The following is an 11,620-nucleotide window of genomic DNA, read 5'->3' on the forward strand; positions in this document are numbered from 1 at the left end:
TGACTGTCAGCTCTGTCCTCTTCTGGGTGCTGCTGGAGCGACTTGCCGTCTGTACACTGAACACAGGGAGTCGCTCAATAAATGTATGCATCCCCGGAGGCCCTCTTGCCACAAACTTGCAAATGAAAACATTCAGTAGATCCTGACAGAGGTGGCAATTCTCTACTGTAAAATCCAGTCTTGGCCCTGCCCCTTCACATTTCATGAACCCCCCTATTGGTCTTTTAATGTAATGGGCAAGCTAGTACAGAGACATTAGGGTTTGTGGAGATCTTTATATCTCTGGATCTACTGATCAATTTAGCAGGCAGATTTTTAGATTGTTTCTACTACTCATTATAAATAAATTACCTGATTTTCAGTAACTAGGTTATGTAAAGGCTTTCAATAACATTCATGGATGGCTATGCAATTATTTCAGGAGATACTCAGAAGAAATATTTAAAATGAAGGTGATACAGTAGGGTGCCATATTTACAAAAACGCAGATGCATTCCTGTCTACTAAGCTAGCAAAGAATCTTCCAACTATCAATAATGTGCTTTATTAGAACAAATTACACAATAACAGGCTGCACAGCCTATATATCTGTCAAATATTTTAACTTCTGAACAGATGTTGGTACATACATAGTTTTGAATGTTATTGTATAAACCACCCCACATGGGTAGTAAGGCCATTTTCTCTGTGCCACCCCCCAACAACTATGGTACTCTTCTACACACCTGTGACTAGGAGGCAGCTAAGGCACCCCTAGGGGGTTCTGCCTGAGGCAAGTTCCCATCATCTCATAAAAAGAATGACCCTTGCTGCAGCAGCCTAATTTTAGGACTAAGTATCAATTCAGAGTCATTTCTAAAGAAGTATCCTCGGATACCTGCAAGATATTATGAATGTGTGCTAGTGTATAAACAGCACACATGCAATAAAGCACCACATTGGGAACGCATGGTTTGCCTCTCAAGGCGTGGGTATTATGATCCAATACATAGTCTAGACCAAATAATTTAATGCAATGTTCTGACTCTGTGAATTAGGAGTAGTGTACTTCCACTTTCATGGGCCCCAGCGTGGCTTGGCTGTCATACTGGCTTGAACCTGCAGCAAATTGCACAGCAAGTGAAGCCAGACCTCTAGATCTGCACAGTTGTTGCAGGACAGTGGCTCTGAAATTGTTGAAGCCATTAGATGAGCGAGGCAAACAGACAATTTATTTTTTCAGCAAGAAGTCAAGGTTGTCTGCACATTTCTCTTAGCACAGCTTTCCTTTAACTGTGCAATTGTGATGATGCCCATGTGAACCAGAAGCACTAGCTTGGTATTGTCCTGTGCACAGAAAGGCTTCTGATGACCTCAAGTTATCGAGGAGGTCAACATAACCCTCACAACAACCAATCAGATTTCACTTTACTGGAGGAAGATCAGTTAGAGATCAATTTTGATTGGTTATTGGTGACTACTGTACTTTGCAGTTTGGATTACTAAATGTTGCTTAGCTTAATAAGGGTTATGTTGGCGTCTGCTATAACTAAAGAGCATAAGGGACTCCACCATGCACAGGACTAATGCCAAGCCAATGATCCAAATACCAATACAGAGTGACACTGCAACCATACAATGAAATGGCCAAGGCACTATAGCCCGCAAGAGTTGAAGCACACCCTCTGGTGGTTCTAGGTCTATATTTCAGAACACTGTATCAATTTAGTTGGCCCAGACTATTCACAGCAACTTAATGACGACATGTTGATAGTGAGACCAGATATTCCCTGTTCTGGACTGAACTGTATTTACTGAATGTTCACCAATAAGGAAATACTGTGCTAAAAGTTATTTGTGTGTCTGTCATGTTGGTAACTTGTTTGCATAATACTCATGCAAAAACCTTCATACCTGAAGCGGGTTTACCAATATTAGGTGGTTGTGGCAAGCGAGAATTTGTTGAGGACACAGACGCAGGGGAATTAGTCTTCTTAAGAGTAGGGGGCTTGATCTAAAAAAAATGGTTACACACAATGTTATGCACCTAGAGACAACAGCCCTACAAAAGAGAAAAATAGGTAAAAGAAGTGAATTAAAGCGCAGCTCCACCTTTATAACAAACATAGAACTTTAAAATCATCAACATCACAAAGAATATTTAGTAACTAGCTTATCCCCTTATCTTTCAGGCTCTTGAAGTTAACCCCGCATGTTAACATGGGAAAATATTGATACGGGTGTGTCTATGGAAATCCAGCATCTTCTATAATCTGCTGTATTGACACAGTATATGTATGCTGACAATCATTGAAAATGCAGTATAGCACTCCATAAATTAAGTTATATTTGTGGTTCACCATCACCCTAAAGGGAACCAGAACGGAACACATTGGGTATTTCAAGAGTCTTTGCAGGCATAATGGCACAAGACTGATTGTGGATATTTACAAAACTGGCAAATTCATTGATAAATGTCATAATTGTCAGAGTGGAGTGGAGATCATTTCTGAAAATAGTATAACTAATTTGAAAGAGTATTCGTCAGGAGAGAACCGAAAACAACACAACAACATGTTGGACCATCTCAGAGAAGTATATTGTTAAACTATGTTGGTAGCTCATAACAAACCATGCTTGCAATGATGTCCCCTCAGCTATGACATGGATAAAAGTGAAATAATAACACCGCCAGAAAATTTCCCCTCAAAATTCCTAAAAAAATAAGTTGGAAGTAAAATTCACTTTTACTAAAAATTTCACCAATGACCCCTTCCAACACCAAAAATATCAGGACCCTATACATTACATGTTTGAAAATATCAGCTTTTCATTACTGGGCACATGACTTGGCCTAATATAAAAACTGTGTCCACATAGCCCAGTGCATGTGAAAAGCTGATGGAGGAATTTTAGAATAAAGATAGTCCAGGGGCAGAGTTGTGGATGGCTTTGTAGGTTGTTATTAGTGTTCAGAATATTCTGCTTTGTGCTACTGGAAGCCAGTGGAGGGATTGGCAGAGAGAGGTGGTGGACTCTTAGCGTTTGGTGAGGTGGATGAGTCTGGCAGCAGTAATCATGATAGACTGAAGGGGTACATGGGGTATATGGTACATACACTGGTGGACTCCTATTGGTGTCTGGGGTGGACTTAGTACAGGTTGCGATGTTCCTGAGCATGGTGTGCACTGATAAGCTTAACAACATGTAAGCTATTATCTTTAATATTGTATACAGATCTAGGAAGTCAGAAATCCTTATCTGCATACTCATTTCAGGTCAGGTCAGTGGCTCAAAGTACTTAAACAAGAAGTTCAGCTTGACAAAAAGGTAACTTACATTTTCAGAAGAAAAGGTCAGCAATGAGAGCCTTCATGTTTCTTTCATGACAGGTTTCCTTTAAATCCCCCTCGAAACACCTAGTAAAAGGAGAAGAATACTTACCTGTCTGCGGGTGGCAACTCCAATCCTAATTCTGCCTTAGGAACTGGTATCGGACACCTGCAGGAGCGAAGAATGCCTGGTCCCCTTATGTATGACGTAGCTCAAACTGCCGACCCTAATGTCACTACTGTGTCCTGTATGGACATAGCAACCTGAGGGTGGAATGACAGCACAAGCAGGGGATCAGGCATCCAAGTGTCAGATACTGGCGACTGTAGCTTTGCAAAAGAGCAAAGACTGGAATCGCCAACCGCCAGACAGATAAGAACTCTTCTTCTTTAACAGGGTGCCTCTCGCTTTATTATTAGCAGTTAGCAAAAAGGTTGCTTAAAAAGAAACACTTCAAAACATGAACATTTTGCATTTAAATATTCTCGGGGAACAATTCTAGTTGAATTGATAAAGAATACCGGTGAGCCAAATCAAATCATATTTCTTACATTCAGAGATGGATTCAAGTTAAGGTCCCTTTCACATGGGCTGATGAGGAGAGGATCCATGCACAGATCCCCTCTTGATCAGAGCAGTATGGATCAGATGTCACCGCTGTGACATACGTGTTCATTTAGTCTTTTCCACCATCGCAAGAAAAAACTGAAATGACCAGACCTCATGTCAGTCTATGGGGAAATCAGATGTAAACGGACATGTATCCGCTTACATCAGATTACCCCCTATCCAGCATGATTAGGTCTGATGAAACGGAACGCTGTTCCGCTTGTTTTCCAAGACCTGGCCAGAGTCGGGGGCAACCAGGTATAAACAGGCGCCCGTGTCCATCTACAGACAGCTATCCATAGACTAACACTGGGAATCCAAAAAAATTGACAGGCGAACCCGATCGGACTGCCCATGTGAAAGGGGCCTAAGGGTTGCGTTTATGGATTGGGTCATCTGTTCATATGATTTAAAAAAAAAAAAAGCTTAGGCATGAAAAATTAATTTTGGGATGTTCTAAACTATGGATGCTCCGATACCGATACTAGTATCAGTATCGGTGCCGACACCAAGTATTTGAGAGAGTACTCTTACTCGGCCAAATGCTGCCCCGGAAGCTGCCTCCACTTAGTAGTTCTTCTGTCAATAGCAATGCTATGATATTTCCTGGAAAGCAGATACAATTGAGTTTTTATGTTTTGTCCATATTTTCAAGGCTTTCCTGACACGGATCCAGTTTCCTGTCACTTTCTAAAAAACACTGAGGCTGATTTACTAAAGAAGTGGAGAATAGTCCCAATTAATTGTGTAAATATTTACTTGAATTATCTAATCATTTGCAGATGAAATAAGTAAACTTGCATTTATTTTCCACATACAAAGATAAATAAACTTATTCTTTATGACCAAAGACTGCCAAGTTAACTGGCTGTAGCCTAAATGGCCAGAAGAAATATGTATTGTTCAGGATATTGGACACTGTGCTATATGTTTTTTGGAGCAGTGTCCAATATGAACTGGGAAGCACTGTGGTGCTATACAATACATTTAACCCCTTCCTTACTGCAAACTGTAAATAACTAATAGTTACGTTAATAAACTATCCCGTTTGGAAGCAGCAGCTCGCGACAGCTCAGGTACTACACTGATGATCGCAAACCAATCAGGTCAGTTTTTGATCAAGTGATAACATGCAAACTGTAGACTTAATTGAGAAAATAAAAGTCTTTAGCCTGAAATTGAACCCTGCCAACTTTAGCCTGCAGTGGGATTTACAATGCAATGTGTTTAATACTTGTAATTGTCAGATACAATAATAAAAAAAATAATAAATACATATGAAAAAAACAGAGCTGGATTTTAATGAAAACAGTGTACCAAAAAAAGCTGTATATGTCCTTAAAATATTTATTTATATTATATATATTATATAAATAACTCATTTAAAGTAGCACTAAAGGCTGGTTGCTTTTTACCTTAATGCAACCTCTGCATTAAGGTAATAACCGTCCAGTACCTTTATTTGTTCCCCTGTCCCCTCCGCCCCCTGCACTTACCGCGTGGTCTCTGTCACTTCAGCCGGGTCCAGGAAGATACTCGGTGTTACCGAACTTCCTCCTGGTTCTGGGGGATGGTACTAAGGGCAGAGAAGCGATTGGCTCCTTCTGCCCTCAGTCAACCTGTTGGAAGGACAGAGCAGGGGCGTGTCTGCGTGTCTATGGACACACACAGGAGATGTGGGAACGCACATGCATAAGTGTCTCCTCAGCAGCCAGCTAGCTCATTGAGACACCCACAAACATGCGGGTGGGGTGGTTTGGGGACAAACTAGAGAAACCAGGTAATACAAAAACTGAGAAAAAAATAATAGTGATATTATGCAAGTATGGGCCTAATATTCAGATAAAGAAAAAAAACCTAAAAGGTTTATCACTTTAACTATGCAAATTAGTCCAAAAGTTAGAGTCAAATTATCCAAATTATGCTGACACTGCATAATTTGGCCTAGGTATCAAGGTTTCAAAGACCCCTGGTCATAAAAGGGTTACATTTTAAGAGTGTCTGCAGAGATGCAGTTGGTAACCAGACAGTGACACTGCAGCCTGTTCGTTGAAATTCAAAAACAACATTTAATTACCTGAGTCCGTGGAATTGCTTTCCCTTTCGCATCTCCGCCTAATTTGCCTTTATTGGCTATGCGAGCGGCTTGTTCTTTGCAGAAAACGATGTGCCTGTCAGCGGCGTTCTCATTAAACCTCCTCTGACAGTATGGGCACTGGACATAATCTAGATCATATAATACAAAAACATGCAATGTCACTTCTTATTAAAAAGCTGTCTTGAGAGTAAAACAAGAAAGAAGCTCACACATATCTTTCCACTAAAATGCACATGATGGCACATTACATTCTATGCATGATGAAGCAGGTTTTATCAAAATGTAGATAAGAACAACCTAATGAAATAAGCTGCAAAAACTTTTTAAGCCACACAGAAGATTGTTCAATAAAACACAACAAATAATACTGACGTGCACAATCCCATAAAAAACAATCAGATTTAAAAGGAAAACTTAACGTTTACTGCTCCTTGTATGAATACACTGTACAAAGGACTAAAGCTGGGTACATGTGATGGAGAAATTTGGCAGATTCATCCATCCACACTGACAGCATGTCCCTTCATCAAAAGTTAAAGTACTCATTGACTTTTGTCGAGGAGGTAGAGCAACCCATCGCTGCTGAATCGGCCAAAATGTTACTAACCTAACGTTAGTCTGTGGATTGCTTACCAGGATCATATGAAGGTGGAGGTGGAGGTGGAAGTTCCCCTCCTTCCTTTATAATTTGGGTGAGTCCTTTAGCAGCTCTAATAGTAGAAATGAAATCCTCATGCTTCCTCCTCCAGTTGGATTGCTTCTTTGGAGGTTCTGGCTAAAACAAAATTTGACAGTAATGTTACTTCTCATGTTATATAGTTGAAATGGTGCACCTGAATGGGCAACACATCGTTCTTTTAGAAGTGAAAGCCAAGGTGTTTTTAAAAGTATGTTACCCTGAATGTAAAACTGAAAATTCCAACTTCACTAGCCACTAATAAAGTGAATGATATTTAGACAAATGATTGTTAAACATTTTTAAAAATCCAAAAAAACCAACAGCTAAAACACCTATAAATGCAATAAAAACCTGAGAACCTCATTGATTACAATCTGGTATAAAAAGCATCCAAGCACCAGGACATTCTGAAATGAGCTGTCAGGTGCGCAAATAAAATCCAACTTTATATTAAAGTGACACTAAACTCAGGAGGTAAATATAAAAAATGCATTCAAGTACCTTAACTTTTAACAAAAATGTATCTTATTTGTGTATGACTCGGCTGTAGATCCTCCAATCATCTCTGAATTGGTGCCGACACCGTGCTTCCTTCTGGAGGGTGGCTACTTTTGTTCCCCATGGTCTCTGTGTGTGGGTGTTGTAAAGTACAAAATCCAGTGTACCCATCGCACTCCTGAACGAATAATACCCTTAGAGTCGGGTGGGTGCCAAAGTTACTGCAGATGCCTCTGCAATCCAAGATAAATATATGTATAAAGTCACTCGCACCCCAATAGAATTTTAAGTCAAAGACGGTTTATTTTCTGTTCTGGCATTCTGTTTGCCTGAAGAAGGAACCACTGTTGTTCCGAAACGTCGCTATATGATGTGATAGCAATCGAGTCAATAAACCGTTTTTGACTTGAACTTCTATTGGAGTGCGAGTGACTTTATACATATATTTATATTGGTGTTGTAAAGTAGTCACCCCTCCAAGCTCGCTAACCTGCATTGAGATTGTAGCCCATCATGACTTTAACATCATGACTTGGAAGCAACTGCCATTACTGTAAATAAAATTAGCAAGAGCGCACCGATCTAGTGCAATAAAGTTACTTTAGAGGCACACTCCAAGCAGAATAATAATTTATTCACTATGCTGGGTGTATGAATTATCATTAAAAAGCTGGGTGTTACGTGCAGAGGGCAGCTGCAAAGTAGAAAAAAAAAAATCTTACTTTGCAGCATGCCAACAACCCCAGCTTCCGGGCACTGAAGAGATTGAGAGATGCATCCTGAGCTGTAGAATGCTCTGGTCGCATCACCCACCCCTCTTCGCTATCCTCCATTCAGAAGATGTCATGTATTTTTTTGTAAAGTAGACAGAAAATTATGTGATTGGAGGAGGAGAGAAGGTGGTAGGGATGTAACATCATCTCTCCTCCTCCAATCACAGAATGCCTGGTCTTCTATAAAAAAAAATACAAGACACTTTCTAGTTGGAGGATAGTGAGGAGGGGCAGATGATACGACCAGAGTTCGACAGCTCGGGACGCATCGCTCCCTGTCTTGTGTGCATGGAAGCTGAGCATTCTGTGTGGGTGCAGCACGCTCCAAGGTAAGATTTTTCAACTTTGCAGCTGCCCTCTGCACATAACACCCAACTTTTTAATGATATTTAAAAATAATTCACACACCCAGTGCAATATGTCATTTATCATTCTGCCCGGAGTATTACTTTAATGGACTACAATCCAATAGTGAAAAAATGCACTCGCAATAAAACGTATGAACAGAGCTCATCTTTGTAGAGTCTAAAAGTCCATGTGCAGTGGCAGGAATGAACAGCATTCAGGGACACTGGGATTGACATGGAAAAGGGAGACACACTTACGAGGTTAAAGGATTAAAGTGAGGCATTCATCATCAAGACCATAAGTGCTATTCATTCGTTTTATTGTTCCTTTTTGGATTTTAGTCTATTAACCCCTTCATGACTGAGCTTGTTTTTCGTTTCTGTTCGTAAATGACTGACGCACTTTTGACATTTTTGCTGTGTGATTCTTCCACGTCAGTAATATACTTTCTTACAAAGTGCGCCCACATATATTATATGTTGTTTTTTAGAGGACAGATAGGGCTATATAATTATATCACATGTGTGTTCCTAACGCCTCACTTAGGACAAATAAAATATAAAAAAAAAAAAGGGAGGAAAAAAACGTAAGGAAAACACTTTTTCCCAGTTTTGATTTGTAGTATTTTTTTTTTACAAAAACAGCACAGCTAAAAAAAATACAATAAATACATTCATTTATTTGGAAAAACCTCACATCCCTAGGATTTTTGAAATGTTTCTGTACTACTCGGCCTAAAACTAAAACCTAACATTTTAATCTTTTTTTCTCTAAAAAGTTAAAAGTGGTCACCTGGCATACAATATCAATATATCATTTTAATTTTGTTAAATTTTTTTATTTACACTTTTTACTATTTTTTACACTTTTTTAAATTATTTAATTATATCAAGCAGTCATTGTGAAATATTCTCACTATTACTGCTTGATAAATGAATCAATTCATTTTTAGTTATTATTAGGCTGCTTCAAAGCTCAGAACAGCCAATAATTACCTTAGTGACACTGATCCTGCAGCATTTCAGGATCAGTGTCACTAAAGGTTTTCTGATCGTTACAACAACGATCAGAAAACTGAAACATTCTTTCAGGAATAGATACATTGAGGGGAATTTATCAAAACTGGAGCAGAGAGAATCTGGAGCAGTTTCCCATGGCAACCAATCAGCTTCTCTCTTCAGTTTGTTTGGTTAAGGTTTGAAAATGAAAGGTGTATGCCGATTGGTTGCCACGGGCCATATTTTGTCTGCTCCAGTTTTGATACATTTCCCTCATTATGTTTCTATTCTAGAAAGAAAAAAAAAAAAAAGGAGCCGGTATACGATCGGGATTCCCCGATCTAAACCAGCTGTCAGAGTGCCGACAAGAGCTGCAAATGCGGGTCTGCTTTCACTCTCAGACACCCGATTTCTGAAGGGGATCGGGTGTCTGAAAAAGGCTAACTCTTTCATTAATGGATGCCTCTATAACCAGGCATCCATCAATGAATGGTAACCGCTGATTCTCAGCGGTTACCAGCCTTGTAAAGCAGCAAATAAATTGCTCCGTACAGTGTACGTGACGAGTCATTTGGGCACTTTGTGGTGAGACGTACAGTGTACGTCTCCCGTCACAAAGGAGTTAAAGTAACTTTACCGCACTAGATCCGTGCCACTCTTGTTGGTGTGGCCATGCTTGTGTGCTATTAGAGACAAAACATGGGAATTACAGAACAGCTCCTTTTATGTTATTAAATTAAGTAAAAGAGAGGTAGAATGTGGTCCTAACAGTTCCTGTGCTAGGGTAACAAGCTGCTCCTCTATAAACACAATTCAGTGAGTGAGCGTTTTCATCCTAGTACAGGAAGTGTGTTACTGGCAAAATCACCAGGAAAGGAAACTAATGCAGCTGCCACATCTAAGGACTGGTAAGCTGAATTATGTTTGTTTTTGGTTTTAGATACACTTTAATGATTCCCATGAGCAGTCACTTACCCGTGGTTTTACTGGTTTGACAGTAGAAATTTCCGTTCCGTCTGCTCGCTGCCTGCTGGAGTCAAAAACTTTCCTTTTCTTAACACCTGCTTTTTGGCAAATAGGAACATGTTTTTTCTGCCAAACAGAAAACAAATATATTTTTATTACGAGCATGAAATCATTTATAGAATAGCAGAAAAAGTGGACAGCTAACCAATTCCACATGCAAGCGCCAAGACATGGCATAAGACCCAGCTAGAGTACATTCAGATAAAATGAAGTGCTTGGGAGCTTGACGAAGTGTTTCTGGAAAAAAATGTTGTTCATATGATTACGAGAGATCTATATATCTGATAACATACAGAAGGAAGCCCATAGGTGTTCTCAAAGGTAAAGAGGGTGCCAAGAGCTGGTGACCATCACGATACAGGAAATGTCCGAGCAACTTTATACCATTATTAATTCATGACTGTCAGCAAAAGTAACAAGCACGTAACAATGACCAACTTGTCACCGGTTTTCACAGAAAATTTAATAAATGGCTTGGACTCAAATCTGTGCTCAGGGGTGTGGAAATCTAAAAAACAAAACTACTTATCCAAGGCTAAAGCAGGGGCCCAATCTACTTGTCACTCATGAAAATCTACTTGTCCAGATACAAAAATATAATTTAACTGTGCTAAGAAGCTCTTCTCATTGGTCAGCGTAGTCAGGCACTCAGGGGAGAGGGAGGGGGCCAGATTTGAGCGGGTAATTCCATTTTCCCAAAATTAGGGAATTTTGGGAAAGTGAACTTACCCTTTAATGCACATTGTGCGTGTTAGAGAGCGCTGCTGCCGGCTACCACAACATGGCAAACAGTGGACTAGGGGCAGCACATACTCAATGCCCATTCCCATGCAGATGGTGGGGGGCGACTGGATTGGTTTTCCATTTATTTTTTTACTTAACTTGTATCACTTTTTTTATTATTTTTTTCTTCTTAACTTTATTGTTATCACACGGGGGACAACAAGCATTGGACCATTTGGAGGTGACAGGTTCTCTTTTTGAAACCTGTACTTCAATATAGAAGATCGAGCACAGCATTGTGCTCAATCTCTTGTGCAGTCTGGCTTGCGACAGCCGGGACTGGAATCTTTGTGACAACAGCGCTCCTGACTCACTGATCACACAGAGAAGCTTGGAGAACGGACATTCTCCGGTCTGCTCCCCACTCTCCATCCTGAAGTCATCTGCTGTGGTCACAGGTCCCTAGAAGAGCGGGGGCCCCCAAAAATCATGGCAGAGAGGTAGGGGGTTGGGGAATAAGCAGGCTGCTACTAGTGATCTGGGCGGCTGCACAGGG

General features: G+C 40.1%; 1 protein-coding gene across 1 annotated transcript in view; it reads right to left on the minus strand.

The window, feature by feature from the left end:
- ZC2HC1A (zinc finger C2HC-type containing 1A) overlaps positions 1-11,620 on the minus strand; it is a 43,753-nt gene that overhangs the window by 22,465 nt on the left and 9,668 nt on the right. The window contains exons 3-6 of the mRNA XM_018557553.1: positions 10,291-10,407; positions 6,653-6,794; positions 5,999-6,147; positions 1,894-1,993 (exon numbers count right to left, since the gene is read on the minus strand). Coding sequence (XP_018413055.1) covers positions 1,894-1,993; positions 5,999-6,147; positions 6,653-6,794; positions 10,291-10,407 — 508 coding nt within the window. The remainder of the gene's footprint in view (positions 1-1,893; positions 1,994-5,998; positions 6,148-6,652; positions 6,795-10,290; positions 10,408-11,620) is intronic.

This window comes from Nanorana parkeri, unplaced genomic scaffold (assembly GCF_000935625.1).
Source record: "Nanorana parkeri isolate BGI_ZX_2015 unplaced genomic scaffold, ASM93562v1 scaffold289, whole genome shotgun sequence".
NCBI classification, from domain to species: Eukaryota; Metazoa; Chordata; class Amphibia; order Anura; family Dicroglossidae; genus Nanorana; species Nanorana parkeri.